This window comes from Neofelis nebulosa, chromosome 1, assembly GCF_028018385.1.
Source record: "Neofelis nebulosa isolate mNeoNeb1 chromosome 1, mNeoNeb1.pri, whole genome shotgun sequence".
Lineage (NCBI taxonomy): Eukaryota > Metazoa > Chordata > Mammalia > Carnivora > Felidae > Neofelis > Neofelis nebulosa.
Window position 1 is genome coordinate 224,284,758 of NC_080782.1, and position 14,562 is coordinate 224,299,319.

The 14,562-nt window shown below is 42.8% G+C and overlaps 1 protein-coding gene across 1 annotated transcript in view; it reads left to right on the top strand.

The window, feature by feature from the left end:
• WDFY2 (WD repeat and FYVE domain containing 2) overlaps positions 1-13,778 on the top strand; it is a 175,874-nt gene extending 162,096 nt beyond the window's left edge. Inside the window, exons 9-13 of the mRNA XM_058686378.1 lie at positions 4,638-4,743; positions 8,652-8,753; positions 9,580-9,710; positions 12,164-12,272; positions 13,329-13,778. Coding sequence (XP_058542361.1) covers positions 4,638-4,743; positions 8,652-8,753; positions 9,580-9,710; positions 12,164-12,272; positions 13,329-13,358 — 478 coding nt within the window. The 3' untranslated portion in view covers positions 13,359-13,778. The remainder of the gene's footprint in view (positions 1-4,637; positions 4,744-8,651; positions 8,754-9,579; positions 9,711-12,163; positions 12,273-13,328) is intronic.
• Positions 13,779-14,562: the final 784 nt, after the last annotated feature.

Genomic DNA, 14,562 nt, shown 5'->3' on the forward strand with positions numbered 1-14,562 from the left:
AAGCCTCTGTTATTGGCTGTACCAAGATTAGGAAAGCTAGCCCAAAAGATTCTGCACCATATTTCACCTGTGGTATTTACAGCTTTGGTTGAATTCCTCGAGGTTGCCAACATTTGCCAGGTCCCTGGCCTGGTAGTTTCCTTACTATCTGTAAGACCAGGACCCTGCAAACCCAGTACTAGGCCAGTTTTCCTGGGAAGACTTTGTAGGCATTGGCGCCATAAGTTCAAGTGGCTAGTCATATCTGATTCGATGAGCATCGTTCTCTAATATGACACTCCAGGTAAGGACCTGGTTGCCAAGTCATATCCTTTGGAGGGAGGCTAACTGAACCTACAAAATAAATATATTGCCATTAAATTTAAGGGGGTTCAGTATTACTTTTTTAATTCCGGGGGAATCATTGAAAACTGGATGTCATGTTTAAATGTTTCTTTAGCTTATAAAAGCAGAGTTTACAAGATTGTAGTTTAGACGTAGGGTAAAAAGTAAGAGAAAAGGCAGCCTCATAGATCCAAAGAATATTTAACAATATTCCAGACATATAACCACAGCAAAATGTCCCTCTTCAGTTCATTCAGTCCTGTGTAATTAATTCTTGTTCTGCTGGTTCTTGCTTTAGTAGTCTGCATTCATGAAGCCATCTGCAGCCAGACTAAAAGGAGTCCAGAAATCCAAGGAAATCCAGACTTGGTCCACTAGCACAGCTTACAAATTGTCTAAGTCGTGTCAGCTCTGTAACCTTTGCCCGAGAGTCTGTTCTTTGAAATAGCAATATTTTAAAATACCTGGTACATGTCGTCCTTTTCTGTGAAACTCTCGAGATTCTCCTTTCTGGCCTGTAGCTTATAACAGAGCCCTCAGGCAAGCATCAGAGTGAAACAAAAGTTATCTATAGATTATAGAGACTTTAATGGTTAGGTTTTTTGTTTTTGTTTTTTTTTGTTTTTTTTTTTACTGTGACAGATAATATCATAAGGGAGGAGAATAAAATTCTCTATTGAGATAGCCTACATAAGTGTTTCCCAAGAGTTTTGATCATTATTTCCCCAGAGGGGAAAACATATTATAGACAATGAGAGCTCTGATTAATCTCCAGGGTCCTCCCATAAAATATGCAACTTTAGAAATACTTATATATTAATAACATCTTATCTATACTGACTTGACCTAGGGAAGACTGAGCATCTCTTGTGATCTGACAACTCGTCCCATGAAACTCTTAAAATAGCAACACAGCAAACGAATACAGTTATTTATAGCATCTCTCTTTTTATGAGGCAAAGGAACACATCTTTACAATTCTCAAGGATCCCTCCAGGAAATCTCAAAGATAGCTGTAGGTATAAAAAGTATCCCAAATTTTTTATTTTATTTTTTCAAAAGACAGGATACAGTCTGGGAAGGCAAAATCAAAAGAGTTGTCAGAGATGTTTCTGGGACTTTAACCAAGTCAACATAAAGCTCTGAAAATAATTGTGGTGACACACAAAATCTTTGCTAGCTAGGCAGATTCTATAGAAGGTAAAAAATATCCTTTTGCATTGTAGTCAAAGGCATTAATCAGTAAGGCAAGGAAGCAGGCCATCAAAACTGAGGGAACTACGCCAAGATTTTAATGCATTTTATTGCTCTTTTTTCAGACTCGAGTATTATAAACCAAAGCAAATAAAATTCACGTTCCAAGTTTTATCCTTCATTTTTCTTTCTCATATTCTGGAACAAATTTATACTTTACTTTAGAACTGCCTTATTCATCCATATTCTCTCAAAAACGTACAATGGAGTTTTCCAGAGGCTGCATGACGAGTGGCATCAGAATAAATGCAGAAAGAGATGGTTATCTGGCTCGCTCCTGTGAAGCCACATACTATTTAGAAAGAATGGCAGAAATGTTCAACAGTGCCATTTTTGTCATCAAAATTTGTCACTTTGGGAAGTACAGTTAATTTTCATCAAATATATGTGATTTATATTAAGATGGAATGGATTCGTTGCTAATTCCAAATGAATCGATATTTTTTTTTAATTCTCAATTCTGACTTCATATACAATAAATATTGATAGTTATCACTTATTTAAACCAAAGCTCTTTGGTGTCCTCAAATAAGTTTTAAGAGTGCAAAGGGGTCCTGAGACAAAAAAGTTCGAGAACCATTGCTTTAAGACAAAACTGTTCTGTTTTCTCTTTGAAAAACCAAAGCCCACACATCGTCATATCTTGTTTCCATTACTGCCCCTGGTATAGTCCATCCATAAACCATCCATTTTAATTATAATAATTAACCAAAGTAACTAGTGTATATCTCCTAGAGAAAATTGGGAGGAGGAAGGATGTGAGTAATTGAAAGCTGTCACATACAAGCATCCGAGCAGACCAGCAAAGCTCAGGAGCGCACACCACAGAAATTTCTCTTGCAACATATGCCACTTTTATGTCTCCTTACGGTGGCACACGTGGACGTGTTCATTGGTGACTCACCTAAGTTGCAGCCTGTCTAGGATGTACAAAATAAAAAGGAAGTATATATAAGCTTAATACTATACTTTGTAATCAAAGTTTCAGTATTCTGACTTACTTGGAAATTATCTAAGTGGGTATCTAGTGATTGTTTATCAATTAGTTCAACCTAATAGTAATCCATTTTAAGTTACCTAAAGATCTTAGGGATTATCTGTAAGTTGATGTGCCATAGCACATAATTGCTAGTTATAGAGAAACTTTATCAAAACAATTAATTCAGTTGAGTTTAACACGAATTTATATTTTTAATAGTCTTAAGCATTATATAGGCATCATATTCGCTTGTTTGACCAGTTATCCTATATACACTTATAAGAAATCAACCCCATTAAAATAAGTTGTACACTTGTGTTATACTTAACACTGATAAATAAGAAAAGGACTAGCTGTGTTTTAAAATGTAACCATACTAGTCTCACTTGCCAAAGAATTAGCCTCAATTCTCTGAACTTAGGTTCTTAAAATGTTATTGAGTTAGTATTTTGTGTAAAATAATTTTTAAGTCTAGTAAACTTAAAGTTTTAGAGGCTCAATTTCCTTTTTTTCTGTTAAGTTTAGGAAGAATGAATTTCTATAAACATTTGTTTCTCTTTATAAGCCAAATAGAACAAGTTCTTATAATTTAAGAAGTACTATAATCTAAAAAGAAGAGAAATTAAAACAAGAAAAAAGAAATAATACTGTAATCTAAGTTATTGACACCCTCTGGAAATACAATAATACTCCATATACGAGAGGGACAGGCCTTACTGAAGTGTAGACACAGACACACGGGGCTTTAACAGCATCTGTTCCACAACTTCAGCTGCAGGGCAAAAGGAAACACGAAAGCACACAAAAAAAACCCCAGTCCAGATTTCAAGGAGTTGTTCTCCTTCCCAGTGGGCACAGAATCCTTAATTGATTTGAGCTCAAAATAGAAACATAATCAGAAACAACCAAGAACCCAGTTTCCTATTCCCTCACCCAATGGAGAATAATGTATATAACTTTTTGTTAGTGATGCTCAAGTTGTCAGACCACGGAACTGGTCTTGGCTTTCCCCAAGAAGGAATAATTCATCAGCCATGTATGAACTAGAAAGAAAAATAAAACACAAAATGAGTAGAGAGGAAATGAAAACTAGAGAAAATAGAGAGTCAGCAAAACTCAAGTCTATTGCTGCTTTGGTTTCACTCTGGAAGCCAAGAAATGGCACCCTTTGGCTTAAGCCACCATGATGTGCCTCACACCTCAAGCAACATGGTTTACCTGGATCTGGCAGGAATGCAGTGGGCATTCCGATGAATGACCTCCAGTGCTCTTAAAGGATACTTTTGGGGGGTGCCTGGGTGACTTAGTCGGTTATGCATCCAACTCCAGCTTGGGTCATGATATCACAGTTCACGAGTTCACGCCCTACACTGGGCTCTCTGCTGGGAGCCTGGGGCCTGCTTCAGATTCTGTGTCTCCCTCTCTCTCTGCCCCTCCCACACTTGCACTCTATGTCTCTCTCCTTCAAAAATCAACATTAAAAAAAGGATGCTTTTCTTATAAAAGGTAAAATCAGGGGCACCTGGGTAGCTCAGTCGGTTGAACATCCAACTCTTGATGTCAGCTCAGGTTGTGATCCCAGGGTGGTGGGATTGAGCCCTGTGTCCAGCTCCACACTGAGCGTGGAGCCTACTGAATATCTCTCTCTCTCTCTCTCTCTCTCTCTCTCTCTCTCTCTCCCTCCCTCCCTCCCTCCCTCTCTCCCTCTGTCCTTCTCCCCACCTCACGCACTCTCTAAAGTAAAAAAATTTTTTTAAAGGTAAAATCATGACTTTAGAACATATACAGCACAAACATGTGCCACAGATTTTATATATAATAAATCAATTAAGGAAAGGGATAGTACTATCTTACACTGAGTTCAACAATCAGCTTTTTTTCCCTTAAGTGTTGGTAACTGACAAAAACTCTGTCTTCCTGGGCCTCAGCATCTTAAACATTTTGATTCCATCTGATTTCTAAGACCTGTGCTTGGGGCTCAAGGGTGAGCATGCGCATTGATTGACTTTGCTGGGCTTCCTGCCTTTAGGGCTTTCATTTGCTCTCCAGAACTGTCACTGACTTTTGCTTTCTTTTGCAGTGACAAAGTCCAGGCCCTTTCCTATGCGCAGCACACACGGCAGCTCATCTCCTGCGGTGGTGATGGTGGGATTGTGGTCTGGAACATGGACGTGGAGAGGCAGGAGGTACGTGTCACAGCAGGTCACGGGACCACTCCATGGCCGCTGGGCTGGACTGTGCAGTTCTGGGTCTGCCGAGGAATGCCTCAGCCTCCCCTGCTGCTCATTTCTGCTCTATTTTATGATTAAACTGTGAAATAAGACATGTTATGTCAGAGAATAAAAAATTTTCAGGGGCGCCTAGGTGGCTCAGTCGGTTGAGTGTCCGACTTCGGCTCAGGTCGTGATCTCACGGTTTGTGGGTTCACGCCCCGTGTCGGGCTCTGTGCTGACAGCTCAGAGCCTGGAGCCTGCTTCGGACTCTGTGTCTCCCTCTCTCTCTGCCCCTTCCCCACTTAGGTTCTGTCTCTCTCTGTCTCTCAAAACCAAACAAACATTAAAAAATTTTTTCCGTACAAAAGGAAATTCCATTTTTTGTACCCCTCACAAATTGGCATGTACCATTCATGCAAGAGAGATTTCATAAGAATTTCGACCGAGACTAAGCTGTTCAGACTTTGAATCTGTTGCTCCATTCATAACCAAAGTTCAGGTGGGAAAAGGGAACCATCTATTTTCAGGCGATTACTCCCTAAAGTGCCCTAGGATCATAGAAAACTCATGTGCTTTATGTTAGAGAACGGTGGCTAACGTGTGAGAAATGGTACTTGATGAAGTCAGAGTCTTTTTAGTTTGATATTAGTAGAAATATCAGAAATAACTATTTTTGTGCTTTTAACCATTCTCCAGATATAAATATATACTTTGTCATTTTTAAGCATACATTTAAGTTTTATCATAGGATTCTTTCTTTATGAGTTTTCTTTTTTCATCTTTGAGCATCTTAACAACTGATCTGTTTACTGAATATCCCCTTTGACAAGGACTTTGAAGTTAACCATTTTCTCATTTCCCTAGAATTATGCGGGATGAACTTTCCCTCTGACAGTGTATATTCTTCTAATTTATTTCTTTGCAGGGTGCAAGACTTAGAAAAGCAACACTTTAAAAAGACAAAAGCAATTTCCCAACTTCTTTCCACGCCCTCACCCCGATCTCATTTCAAGAGAGTAGTTGCTATTATCCACAATGTAATGCCTTTCAAATGCCAGTAATTAAATGCTTAAGAAGATTAAAGCCTGACTTGCCCAAACCATAAATCCATGGGAGTTCTATTAGTAACTAATTAAAATGATCATTACGCTTTGGAAGTGGGGAATTGCAGAATATGGCTTTTGAAAGCACCGCTTGGCCCCTTCAGTGTAACAGCAGGGAAATCGGTGCAGTGTGCGGTGACCACGCCAGCCAGGCCGTCCATGTGACTGTGGATTCTGTGCTGTAGCCTGCTTTGGGTGAGGGACGGTCACACCTAGTCTGTCCTGACTTCTTCCCAGGCCTAACTGACCACACCAGGAGAGGGGGAGCCACCGGGCTCTTTTCCCTCAGTGCATGCAGCCTCCACCCTTGATGGACAGAGGCCCCAAAGAGGATAATGATGTGGTTTCCAGAGATGAAACCAGGTGGTTGATGGGCTGTCCTTTGAGTCATCTTGCTTAAGTTACACCCTTTGACATGCGGATATAGGGGCACTTGGTACTTGCTGACTGTTGAATCTTCTTCTTTGAGTGATAGTTCCAGCCAGTTTTTGTAAGGGTCATCTTTTAGACATGTAAAGACCTGAGATGTATCTGTGGAGCTTCTGGGTCCTGGCAAGTGCTATTCAGGGTGCTTAATTCAGGAGGCTGGAGACTTGTAAGGAAGCAGTCCCTGTGCTGGCTGACTTTCTGGAAGAAAAGACATGCGGGTCTTTTCTGTTATTAAATGGTATGAAGGATTCGATCGTAGTTGCTGCAAGATAGAACATTAGTGCCGGGTATTTAGGAAGGGACGTTACCATTGTTGGCTTTCTCAGCAGAGAGTTTGTGCAAGGACATGGCGCTGAAATGAAAGATTGATGGGGCCCGGATGTGCTCCGACCAGAACAGGAAACACCACAAGTAAAGACCAGGTGAACAAGAGAAGCCACCCTATGCTCGTGAGCAGTGGAAGCAGTCAGAGGTGATTGGCGTTGGGCAGCAGAGGGAGACCGAGTGGCTGAGCACGCATCGAGTTGACGTCTCATAGGCTAAACCTGTGTTTCTCTTGTTCGTGAAACCTGTTTTGTCAAGAATCGTTACCATTTTTTAGACGTATATACAATGCATGTTCTTTGTAGAAAAATCACAGAGTACTCATTAACAAATAGAAAACATGTCACCCATCCCAGAAATATCACCCGTAACATGTTGGCAAAAGTCCTTCCTTATAGTTTGCTCTGCAAATACACATGTACAAGCATTGCGGGGGGCGGGGGGTGGATAAAAAATGGAATCATACCACACATGCTGATTTTGTTCCCTTTTCCTGATCCTCACTCCCATTTCCCCCTCATAGACACCCACTGTGATGCATTTGATACATGTCCTGAACCTGTATGCTTCCTTACAAAAGATGCAGTAGTGTGTGTATGTGACTCTTTTGTGAATTTTCCTGCATCATAAGTGTTTTGAAAAATCACAACATAGATAAGTCTTTCAGGGATAAAATGTTTCTGCCTGAAAACTTTGTATTACTTTGTCAAATCTGTCTTTAAACTGATTAGAGCATGCAAATTACAAAGCAAATCAAGGCTTACTTCCTAATAACTCTTTGGTTTTGCTAAAATAAATAAACCAAGAATTGGAACTCCTAAAATGTCATCTTTTTACTTTTCTTTTTTGAGACCGTGTGTATAGCTTTAGGTTCATTTCTGCTTGGAGATGGGAGAATAGGCTAACCCCCCAAATCTGTTCTGTAACAGGTCTTCTTTGGAAAAGGATTACATCAACAGACAAAAGCCTTTCCGAGCCTTGGCTATGCTGCTGTCCGTTGAATCTCGTAGAGAGAGGGGGCGGGCTGTTGTTTGCCACATTTCTGAAACTTATCTGATCTCAGGCTTCTTTTATATAGTAAGTGGCCTGCGAGTCACATTGGAGTTTCCTGGAATTCACTTTTGAGAAACCCTGGAGTTGGATATATTTGTCCAGGTTCCTTGGGTTCAGTGATAGGTGGAAAGAGATCAGTCTCTCTGCCAAATGATGAAATGTACAGAGTTGAACATGGAACTCTAGAAACAGATGTAGAGTCACCATTTGCATAATCCGTAAAGATTTGCTAAGGAATAACTTTAAGCTTAATACATCTTTTAAACGCATTTGATACAGTTTCGAGTACTCGTGATGGGGTTGGGAAATAGTGAACAGAGGTGGAATAGTATGTGGTCCATGAGGCAAAGGGCAAAGCCTGCACCCTTGCTGGGCCCTGCCGTGAGCGGACGGTGGACATGCGGCTTCCCTGAGTACCCACTGAGGCCACATTGTATCCTTCCCACACAGGTAGCTGTGTGTATGTGTCATGTGCAGTTACACATAATTATATACAGCCAGAGCAGATATACGATCTGAGAATATGTGATAAAGTCACCATGGCTCTCAGAACTCTGTGTGGTGTGGCCCCAGCCATCCCTGAATGCGCCTGAGCCCCAGCCTGTGCTGTTCCGCTCTCATGGTACTCCGCGTCGCCTTCTCAGGCCTTTGCACTTCCACTTATTTAAGTAATTGACATTCATAATATTTTCTTGTGTAGTCTTCCCTGATAAGTTATAAGCTCCATGATGACATACCACTACGTCCCCCAGGGCTCGACGCTTTAATTCACCACTACGTTTAATTCACCACTACGTCCCCCAGGGCTCGACGCACAATAGGCATTCAGTGAATATTTTTTCAATGACTAACTGAGCAATCATACCTCTGTTTCTTGTAAACACATCTTGATTCTGTAACTTTCATCGGTGTTAATCGTTCGTTGTCCTCACTGCTCCTCACTGTGTCCTGTTGCGTGCTTTATTTCACAAGACCCCTGAATGGTTGGACAGTGACTCCTGCCAAAAATGTGATCAGCCTTTCTTCTGGAACTTCAAGCAAATGTGGGACAGTAAGAAAATTGGCCTAAGACAGGTGGGTGATACAGATCCCTCATCAGAATGTAATAGAGCGGAAATAACTTCACCTGTGATCTTAGAAGAACCAGCACCCTGGGCAGAAGTTGGCGGGGACGGTGCGGGGGGCGGGAGGGGTCAGTTATAACCCTGCAGCCACTTTGTGACTGCACATTAATTTATTCCCTTATCGACTGCAGCTCATTCCTTCTGGGTTCAGTTTCTGTAGTGCCTTGTTCCAAGTAGTTAAGGGATGTGATTTTAGAATTCTAGTGGCGTCTACCGAAATACGTCTTAAAATTAGAGGGGTCATGCTTAGCTCGTAGTGGTACCAAACCATGAAATTATGTAAGTGGTATTTATTTCTTCTTAATAATTTCACTTTCTCTCCTGCCATTTTAGTTTTCGTCATTTAGATCTACTCATAATAATAGAGCATTTTCAGTCTGATTCGAGGTTGGATTTGGTCCTCCCCAAGGAAATCAGTGTTAGTCACCCAGCCTGAGCATGGCCTGAGCATGAATTGGGCTTCACTCATGTTCTCCTTCATCCAGCAGCATAATCTGTGGAGCTCCTACTAATGATGGCTGGGAAGGACCGAGAATGGGCAAAAGGGGGCTGTGGTAGGGGTGGGGGAAGGGGTGGGTGCGGTGGCACGAGCAGATGTCTTCCCAGCAGCTTTCCATTTGAATAAAGAGCCCCGAAGAGAACACGCCTGGTGTGTTCCTTCAGTTTTCTGGGGCGCTCTTGTTTAACATCCTCCCCTGAATGCTGTTGACCACGCCTGAGCCTGGTAAGGCAGAGGCGTGGGAGCCACAGCAAGCGTGCGCTCTCTCTCCCACCAGCACCACTGCCGCAAGTGTGGGAAGGCCGTCTGCGGCAAGTGCAGCTCCAAGCGCTCCTCCATCCCCCTGATGGGCTTCGAGTTTGAAGTGAGGGTCTGTGACAGCTGCCACGAGGCCATCACCGATGAAGAGTGAGTTCCAGCAATGCGCAGGGCTGTCAGGGTGAAGGAGAGAATGTGATCTGGGAAGCTGCCCTCGGCACCTCAGCCGTGACCAACGGTGTCCTCGTTCCTGCTGGTTTAGAATGTAGACCATGGCGGGGCGCCTGGGTGGCTCAGTGGTTAAGTGTCCTTGTTTTGGCTCAGGTCATGACCTAATGGTTCATTGGATTGAGCCTCACTGCTTGGGATTCTCTCTCTCCCCCTCTCTCTCATGCTTCCCCCCTCCTCCTCTCTAAATAAATAAGTAAACTTAAAAAAATTTATAGAATATAGACCATGGCAAGTGGGTAAAGCCCTCCTTCCTTCCAAGAGATACGTGTTCTCTTACGAGACAGGAAAAGGGAGTACACGTGAAGAATTCATGTCTTCTGTGCTTTTCTCCACCCCCAAGGACATGTGCACTGCAATGCAAACAGATGTTCTTCCAGCAAACCCTTCTGTCTGTTTATTTCCTTAAGGGTTGCTCAGGAGTGTAGGAGCCCAAGCTTCACTTTCTAGCCCAAGCTGGTATCTTTATAGGAGCTGAATCAGCTCACAGGCTCCAGAAGTTGGTGTCTTCTCCAAAATCGCTAAGCCACTTTACCTAAGAGGCCAGGACTGCCGGCCGTGCAGCTACTCAGTCTTGCTTGTTGGTCTTGCCCAATAACCTAGGACCTTAGGTTACTGCACGTCAGCGTTGGGGTGTGTACGTGGAGGGGCACATCTGTGTTACCCCTTGAATGCCGCTACTTCCAAAGTGCCCCAGGAGTAAACAGAATGCTTTGCAACACGTTCCCCTTATATAATGGATGACGGCACGCTCTCCTGAGGAACTTACCTGCCCGATTCTCCCCCACCTACTCCCGTACCTTGTCTACAGTGGAATCGTTTTAAGTATAAGATAGGTGTCTTGTAAGCGGCACGTAGATAGAAACACATTTAAAATGCACCGGAGGAAGTTAGCACTTAAAGGAAATTCTTGGCAATTAATAAACCAAAGCATTCTCTTACAGATAACCCTAATTTATGTGTTTTTTCCTTCTTATTTATCCATATCAAATATAAATTAAGATGCCCTTGCATCAATAAGCATTTATATTCATTGATTATTTTCCACTCATCATATGTGATGGAATTCATAAGAGAATTCTTTTCATTAGAGAGCTGCAAGAAACTTTAGAGATATTCTGAATTAATTCTTCATTTTATAGATAAAGACACAGACCCAGATAGCCTAGGCAACAGCACATTGAACCTAAATCTTGAATTCCAAATATTTGAAAGTGACCGTTTTAGAATACTCAAGATCTGTGCTGCAGACTTAGCTACAGGTAACAACCGTCTTCAGAGAGCCCACTGCAGAGTGGGCCCCCTTGAAACACGAGGAGAGGACAGCCGTTTCCTTCCCTATGTCCCTCCTTCCCCCTCCTCCCCATGTCACCGTTTGTCCTGCCTCTTCTGCTTTGCCTCTAGACAACCTAGGCAGTTGACAAGCCTTCTTACCAAAAAAAAAAAAAAAAAAAAAAAGCACAGATGAAAAAATACAAAACAAATAATGATGTTTGTTGATAGGTTGTTTTACTGGTTAAAGAGTTAGAACACCATAGAAAAACTAAGAAGCCTGCAAGTTAACACCAGGAACACAAGGAAATAGATTGGGCAGCCCTTCAGTTAGAATGGTAATAGTATCTTAGGCTTTGTAACAGGTGTGCTTTTTGTTGTTAATAGGCACAGGTACCAGCAAGTTCTTCTGAGACTTAGCAAAAGCACTGAGGCGTTTGTTTTAAGATTTGTCAAAAGCATCAATAGAGATTTTCATAGGCTCTATCAGAGCAACAAGTAATCCGTAAGACTTTGGGAAATGTCATCATCTCTTTCCCATTCTGGAGAAGAGAAGAATCGTTGCACCTTAAGAAAAAAAATCATTAACAGGTTCCCAGGGACTAATAGTAGATATGAAGAGTAATTTTAAAGTGAGTAAGTCTTGGGGCACTTGGCTGGCTCAGTCGGTAGAGCATGCAACTCTTGACCTAGGGGTTGTGAGTTGGGGCCCCATGTTGGGTACAGACTTTACTTAAAAATAAAATTTTAAAAAAATTAAAAAATAGGGGCACCTGTGTGGCTTATTTGGTTGAGCGTCCAACTTCAGCTCAGGTCATGATCTCGTGGCCCATGAGTTTGAGCCCTGCATTGGGCTCTGTGCTGACAGCTCAGAGCCTAGAGCCTGCTTTGGATTCTGTGTCTCCCTCTCTCTCTGCCCCTCCCCCTGCTTATAATCTGGCACTCTCTCTCAAAAATAAATAAACATTAAAAAATAATAATAATAAATAATGTGAAGCAGTCTTAGCCATTTGGCTGCAAATTAGAGCTTAATGACACCTCAGGTCTCTTTCATTCATGTGTCACTACTTTTCACTCTCGGAAACTTACTTTGCTCCTTCCAGACGTGCACCCACGGCTACCTTCCATGACAGTAAACATAACATTGTGCATGTGCATTTCGATGCAACCAGAGGATGGTTACTGACTTCTGGAACTGACAAGGTTATTAAGGTAGGATGTCATCTCATTTTAGAAGCTTTCCATCTTTGGCCCTGTGTAAATATACCGGAGCCCCAAGACTGTGTGAGGTCTGCTCACAAGGTTACTCTCAGCTGTGAGTGTTTTTGAGAACCCATTATGTGCCAGGCCCCATGCCAGGACACGGGCTTCACATACCAAAATCAGACGTGGCTCTTGGCTGCAGGCAGCGGGTAGCCTACTGGGGACGTACTCTGTCTTTTTGACGGTTACTAATAGGTCATGTGTTCAGCAGCCAAAAGAGTGATACAGGCAAGAATTACCTGAAGAATTCAGTGGAGGGGGATGGGGCTGCTGGAGATGGCTTCAGGAAGGTGGTGGGGTTTGAGCCGAGCATTGAAGGAAAGGAAGGACTCAGGTAAACCAACAAGAAATAAACGAGATCTTTCCCGCGTGAGATCAATTAATCCAGAAGCATTCCTCCAGGGCCTCTCTGAGGACTGTGCTGGACCGCATGGATTTGGTACTACAGCAGAGGCCCAGGACAGGAGGGGCCACAGCTGCGCCACCCCTGACAAACAGGCACAGGCTCGCCCGGCGCACCGGCCCACTCTGGGCCCTTCTTGGAGGCGGCCACAGGATGCGGTGGCTACAATAACCCCCTTCGAAGCCACTAGGCCTCTGTGACTTGGAGCAAGTTAGAAGTCAAGTCTGGGAGCCTTGGTTCCTTCATTTTTGAAAATGAGACATCTTAGAGGACCTTGAGAAGACTGAATGAGGGAAGATACAGAAAGGACACAGCACATCCCTGGCGCCCATTGGGTGCCTAACACACGTCTGTTCCCTTGCCCCTTAAGTCAATCTGATCTGCCTTATTTTCCACTGGCTGGATTGAAATTCCCCACAGCCACGGTTTTAAAGTTTACGTGAAACATTTTCATGGCAAAATACTACTTAATAGATTTAGAAAGCACGTTAGCATAGTTCCTAGTTGCTTGTCAAAACGTTCACTTGCATTCGATGGGGACTGTTTATCCTTCGCACAATTGAATTTTTAATTCATCAGATGTTCTCTTTTCCTTTTCACAGTTGTGGGATATGACCCCAGTCGTGTCTTGATGACACTACAGGCATCACAAAGATCGTACTTACTCAAGAAACGGTTGTTCTAATCCACATCATTACTGGAGCTGCAAGCGGACGTGTGAGAATTCGAGAGAAACTGCAGAGCGGGGCTGAGCTGACGGGGTAGCAACGCGTACAGGGGTGAGCTCGTGAGTGAACGCTGGCGAGGGAGCCTTTCAACGCGTTCATACGATATAAAAGAAGATATTTTTTTAGCAAATGGTTTATACAGTCTGGCTGTGCTACATTGTTTTGAGCATACTGAAAACTTTGTGTGGGGTGTTTAATTTTTACATTTTCAACACTTCGTTTTAGTTGTTGCTTTGCGTGTTGGAGAGATGACGGAGGCATCTGTTCAGGGTATTTTTGGTCATTATAAAGTCGTTTCCATGTTTTCTTCACTTCCGGCACATATTCTGTGGTCAGCGTCTTTTTCTTCTGTTACCTACTCTCCGCTTCATCGGCTCTTTGCCAGTGTGTTTATATTTACGCTCTTTCTTCTCAGCGTTTCCGCTTTCACAGAAATCCTCTTCAACAGAGAGAGCTGGGAAACCATTCATGTGGGTTTTCCAACCGAGTTCTTGAATCACATGAAGAGTTATCCCTTTGACACGTCTCACTCGCTCATGTTCTGAGTAGACGTGACCTTGTGCTTCTGCCTCCGTGTCTCCGTCTTTCCTACGTTACAAAAAGGCTGTGAGAAAGCTGCTCCCAACCACTGTCCCCACAGAGGTGGGTGATTGTAACTCAGAGCTTCAACTCGCAGTGCCTGGGTCATTTCTAATTCAGTTGGAGCTGTCTGAGCCTTTTCTGTTTTGGCTTTATTCACATAGCTCTTCCTCGCTCACAATATTCGAAACAAACACAACACAACGAAACAAAAACCCATGACCTTCGGGGGGGTGGGGGGGAAGCATCTGTAAGATGTGTTTCTCTGCGCTGCACCTCTGAATTTGAATGTGTTCATTACTGCGAGATCGTATCCTGCTCTACTCACCATCTGTATTCTCTTCCCCTTTAAAAACTAGATATTTAAAGATTTTGATCTTAATGTATTTCAGAACACTGTGCACACTTTCGTACTAAACCTGTGTGATCTGAGACGTAAAAGGTACCGAGTCGTACAGCTCATACTGTGTTCCAATTGGGAATGTTAAAAATTTTTTAAAAAGTGGGTGGGGAGCTTAGAAAATGAACC